Source organism: Oryzias melastigma, linkage group LG20, assembly GCF_002922805.2.
Source record: "Oryzias melastigma strain HK-1 linkage group LG20, ASM292280v2, whole genome shotgun sequence".
NCBI classification, from domain to species: Eukaryota; Metazoa; Chordata; class Actinopteri; order Beloniformes; family Adrianichthyidae; genus Oryzias; species Oryzias melastigma.
The window spans coordinates 2,069,764-2,075,660 of NC_050531.1; the positions used below are offsets into that span (position 1 = coordinate 2,069,764).

At 45.8% G+C, this 5,897-nt stretch overlaps 1 protein-coding gene across 1 annotated transcript in view; it reads right to left on the reverse strand.

The window, feature by feature from the left end:
• Window positions 1-5,897, reverse strand: part of drosha (drosha ribonuclease III) — a 98,634-nt gene that overhangs the window by 11,377 nt on the left and 81,360 nt on the right. The window contains exons 28-31 of the mRNA XM_024279554.2: window positions 5,734-5,816; window positions 4,484-4,587; window positions 1,788-1,880; window positions 603-649 (exon numbers count right to left, since the gene is read on the reverse strand). Of these exons, the coding sequence (XP_024135322.1) occupies window positions 603-649; window positions 1,788-1,880; window positions 4,484-4,587; window positions 5,734-5,816 (327 nt within the window). The remainder of the gene's footprint in view (window positions 1-602; window positions 650-1,787; window positions 1,881-4,483; window positions 4,588-5,733; window positions 5,817-5,897) is intronic.

Below are 5,897 nucleotides of genomic sequence, written 5' to 3' on the forward strand. Positions count from 1 at the left end.
GAAGATGGAGAGACTACAGTGGAGGATGGTCCAGTGGTGGTGGGGGGGGGGCAGCCATGACTGCATTGAAAGCAGGAGGATTTTAACTTCAAGTCATGGGTTAACATTGGGGGGGGCAGCAAGGAAAAAACTGTTTCTTGTTGCCTTGGCAACGGGTGTTCCAGCAACCCTTTCCAATGTAGAGTCTACGTAAACGCACGTTTGTTCTGCGTTAAAACGCTGCGTTGACGCTCCGCTACGCAGGTCTCCCTTTAAATTTACGGCTTTTTAAACACTTTTTGAAGGTTGAACCAGTTAGAGACTCAGATCCTGCTTTTAATTCACAAAAGTACCAACAGTTTGAAAAATGATCATGAAGGACAAATCGATGATTGGAGGTTTTTCATTTCAGTTCGGCTGGAATTCTATGACATCACGTCTTTCATCTGTCAGAACAGAGCTGTAGGAGAAAAAGTCTGGAGCGAGATTCACCAGATTCACACCACTGTTACGTTTCCCACGAGACTCTTCCAACCATGAGTACGTGCACCAGTACTGGACAGCGACAGTCCTGTGTGATCACCAAATCCTTATCCGAGTTCAGAATGAAACCGGATACTCACATTTCTCCAGAGCGTCCATGGCTGCCCCCATCTCTGCCTGCTGGATGCTGGAACACAGACACGGAGAACATCAGAGGAACTCGAGGGGAGGGGCACACAGGTTTATCTAACCAATCACAGGTAGCCTCCTGCTGATCAAAGGTCTTGGGGGAGGGCCTTATTTATATATTCAAGCTACCGGGCGGCTGGTGGCCCTTGATATGACGGTCGCCGTCTGGAGACATTTACACATCGTCCAATCAGAGCTGCTGATGGACGCCCAGTTGTCACCTGATTTTGTTGTGGCGTCAATCCCACTTAGGGCTGAGAATCGGTTATAAATTCCAGAATCAATTTAATTTAGAGCTTACACATTAATACACATTTGTTTAGAAATACATGAATAATCTACTATATGTTTTGACTATACTTATATTAATCTGATCCAGATCACAGACTGTAAATGTATCAGTGAAATACTGAGATTGTTAATATCATCCAGAGTTACATGGATTCTCTAAAGGAGAAGTTCTAACTAAAATGTTCAGATCATTAACATTGGAAACATTGTTCTGCTTCTCCTGGAGGACGTTTCAGTTTGGCCACTAGGTGGCGATCATGTTATAGCATTACACCTTATTACAGAAGAAGGAGAAAAAAGGAGGAAAAAACACTGTTTTAGACGGTTACTTTGAAAATATTTTCTTAAAAGAGTTTGGAAATGTCCTGCCTATGAGTTTATAAAGATGTTCATTTAGTTAGAAATGTGTCTTTAGGTCGACCACGTGTTAGCATTAGCGGTCCCATGGGAAATCCAATTGAATATTAGCATCTTTATTTATAACTTTTGATTTATATCTTTTATGAATTGATTATTGATCTATTAAGCTTAAATCGATTCAAATCAATCAATTTTTTCCACCTGTCATTGGACTTTCACCGTTTGACCTAAAATATATGGTCATACGGAAACCTACCGATGTCAATATTTAAGAAAATGTGTCCAGTTGTTGTGAAAATGTAACTCTTTCCTAAAACCTCGGTGTCGACCTGATTACTAATGCCGCCGTGCAACTTCCTGCAGAATCTGGTGGAAAACTTTTATTTATGTCGCGACGTGGCGACATTTTGGGTCATGTGACCACAGTCTGTTATGAATACCACCAATAGGAGGAGAGCATCAGTCGCCTCCTCTGGCTCACTCACCTCGGGCCTTTACCACAGCCGATGCGCTCGCCCTTGAAATAAACCGCCACCGTGTAAGTGCGGGCGTGCGAGGGCCCCACCGTCTGAAGGGTCCTGCGAATTTACAAGGGAGGGGGGGGGGCATTGAGAGATAATGGTGAGAAGAGAAACAACAGGTGTTCAGTTGGAGGTCTGACAGGCGGTTTGGGAACGCCATCCAGAGGGGGGTAAACAACGTTGGAAGCCCCCCCACCACTCATCTCCAGACAGCAGGACAAACAATAAAAGCTTGAAGGAGGGAAATCTCTGCTCATTAACAACTTCACAGAAAAATAAATCAACTTCTGCTTCAGGCGATTGTTCGGCGTGCTGACATCAGCAGAAACATCTCCGCCTCCAGCTGTGACTCGGCTAAATTATTCACAGACAATTTACTTATTTCAGGAGAGCCATCCATTTTTAATGCTCTGTGGTCACTTATGACGCCCCATCAATGATTCAGACGCTTCTCACTTACAAGCCAGAGCGTCATTTTGTCTGAATCTGGAGGAGCGTCTTCTGCTGGAAGTGACGGACATCTTCTCCCGTTAGCACTCCTGACACTATAACAGAACCTGGACCAAGAGGTCAAAGCTCTTCACCACACATGAAGCTCCTCCTCTCCTCCGCCTGGCTCCTCCTTCAGGTTTCGGGTGGGAGGAGCCATAAACAGAAAGCAGGGAGTTACTGTAAAACAAAAGTCTCTAACCGCCCTAATGCCTCCGGATGACCTCCTTTTTTTTAATCTTTTTGCAGATGAAATACTGTCAGTTACCATGGCGACCAACACAGCACACGGAGCGGCTCAGTCCATCCAGAGCTGCTCCTTGACTCGTTGCCAAACACGAGGTCTCTCTGGACATGTTCACGACAACAAGCCAGACCTTTACACGGCCGCCATGGTTCTCCCTCCGAACGTGCTTCCACGCTTGACCTCTCCGAGAGGAGGAGCTCAGGTCAGCGTGGAGAGCTTTTCAGGGACAAACATGTTTGTGTTGCAGAGAAACGGCAAATGTTAAAAAAAAAAAGGCTTTCAGGCAGGAAGCAGCAGAAAAACAGAGAAGAGATTAAAGAAACAAAAAGAACAGAAAAATGAAAAGAAGGAAAGTTCAACGGTTGAGGAGCGATCTCTACATCGCTCTTTACTGATGGGGAATTTGATTTGAGTGAAAACAGCAGAAGGTCACACATGGTTAGATAGTTTTCATTCACACTACGAATGCACTTGTTCATTCAAAACCTTCTTCAGAAATGCAATTTTCATTTTAGATACAATCATTTCCTCCCACTAACTTTCAGGCAGTTAATTACATTCGTTATATTTCATGGATTAATGTGTCATTTATAGATACAAATACATTTATTTAGAATGAACAGGAATAATAATGTATCATTTATATAACTGAATCAGAGAACTGGAGAGACAAAACGTTTACTTCTGGCTCCAATCACATAAAGTTCATTCAGTCGCCGTTTTTTTTTTAAGGTACAGAGGCCACCTCGCTGGAGCCAGAGTCAGTTTCTATGGCAACCACTCTCACCAATCAGGAGTGAGCTTGATAGAAGACCACACCCCCACCACTGGGAAAATCTGTCAAACGGTTTAAATGTTGGATGTGGGGCCAGCAGGCTCCACCTACTTTTCTTGAGGCATCTGATTGGTCAGTTTATAATTTGAATCCATTGAACTAAAGTATCAGAGCCAGAATGTTCATTCTGACCAATAGAAGGACCGATGACAGAAGTTTATTTCTCTAGAGAAGTTCATGGGATTCTTTAACCGGTCAACACATTCTCATTTCCAACTCCTCACATATTGACGTTTGGTTAGGGATCGCGCCGCATCAAAAACTGATGTTTTGGGCGTCACCAAGTTGTCTTTTTTTTGTTGTTGTTATTTTAAGTGCTTACTTTTCCAATTAAATCAGGGTTCCCCAACCTCCGGGCCACAAACCGCTACTGGACGCGTCAAGCAGAAAATCTGACGGGCGTGAAAAGAGAGGCACCAGACGCAAATTTGACGTCACGTCCGCTTACGGAATGCAGCAATGCGGCACCGGTACAGACCGCGACCAAAGGACCGGTCCACGCCCAAACAAAACGCCCCAAAACGACGAGCTGGGGACGCCCCAAACAGTAGAAAGTGACACAGACATACGGTCCTCAACCCAACGTCAATGTGTGACGACTTGGGAATGAGAATGTGTTGAGCCGGCAGGTACTTCCTGTTTGGAACGCCGGGGGGGGGGTCACTCAGTCCAGTTCTCATGTACATTCAATGACACCAAATATGTGTGTATAAATATGGATACATTCAAACACACATGTATACATACATATATTTTTCCTGTCACTTTTACAGTTTTTTTTCTTTCATCTTGTTAAATTTGGCACTATTATTGCTTTTTTATTGTATCAGATTTATCCTACAATATTTATTTTTTTACCTCCACATGAAGTTTTTGGAGAATATTTGATTTCTGTAGTCTGCTAAAAGGTAAAAAATGACTTAAGATTTTGATTTATGATTTAATTTTTAAAAACATCAAACTGCATCACTTTCGATAAAGGTAATTGGGGCGTTTTGAGTCGTAAATGAATGTGAAGTTACCTCCACGGAGGACAGAAACTGGTTTTATAACAGCTGGTGTTTACAGAGGCGAGCGTGCGGGTCTTACTTGTACAGCGGGATGTCGGGCTCCTTGCCCTCCGTCCTCAGGGTCAAGCAGCACTGCTGCAGCTGCGATTTGGGGTCGTTCCAGTCCTGGTTCAGAATGAACTCCTGCAGCACAGAAACATCATTTTTCCTCGGGGCTGGCGATGCTTTTATTTCACTCTTCTCCACGCTTTTACTCGCTCCTTTTGGCCCGACTTATTTGCTCTCCATCACGGCGAGTACAAATCACAGGCTACTTAAGACAAAAGCCAATCCCAGGCCAGAAATAAAGCGTCTGGGAGTCTCCCAGGTGTGCAGCCCTGATACATTTCTCTTATCCAGCAGGGACTTCTAAAAGCCCCTCCATTAACGGGGAAGCAGGCCTGTCATAAAAAGGCAGACTTTGAATCCAGAACTGTCTGCTCCTATTAATTTCCTACAAAGAGTGCCTCTGCTGCCTGCGCTTCCCCACTCTCGCTCAACTGCCTCCCACCCCTCCGTCTCTACTCTTTTGCCTCCCTTTTTCCCTTATTCCACTTCCCCCGTCTCTGGGGGGGTCCTGCAGCAGAGATGTTTTAAGGGGAGCAGCGTCTGTGCCGGACGCGGCGGTGCAGACCCTGAAACGGGACGGCGGCGCTCCTGTTTCCACGGAGCTGAGTGTGGGACACTGCAGCTTCTGCTGCCTCACAACTTCCCTCTTGGAAGTGGAAATGAGGTGCGCTCTAGCAGCGACCATGACACAAAGCTCCGCTCCTCCAGAGCTGGGGAGTCTCCCTGGAGAGGCACACCAAGACAGCAATTAGCATGGCATATCAGACCAGAGCAGCGGCTTCACAAGCAGAGGTCCATGCTGTGTGTGCGTTTGATAGCTGGGAAGCAGCTGCGTTAGCCAGCTCTTCTCTCCAAATCTGGACTTGGACACTTGAGGATAAAAAGCCTCTCTTCAATTTTCACATCTGACCACAGGAGCTCTGACTTTCTACTCCAGCAGCACTTCTTCGATCAATGGCAAAACTGCGGCGAACAACATTAACGCGGCGACGCGCGTCTCTGAGCGGCTGCTTTTTCCATTAAAGAAGTCTAAAATAGCGGCCGCGCTGCTGTACAGAGAGCCATTCAGGAGCCAAGTACCACTTGAGGGTCTGCATCGATTAGGGCTCGGCCATTAGCTCCCTCCTCATCGTCTGCTCGCACCTTTTTCTCTTCAGGTGCTCCGCTCGGCGGCTCATTGATCAAGGTGCGAGTGGTGAACAGTCATCAATAGGTGCTCACCTTCAGCCGAGGGAAAAAGCAGACGTTCATGAAGGTGTGAACATACTCCAGGTCTTTGTCGATGTAGAGAGCGGCGATGAAAGCTGCAACAACAAAAGAGAGCACTTAGAAAAATGATCACCGGGTCTGCCTAACAATCACCGAGGTAAACCGCACAAACAGCC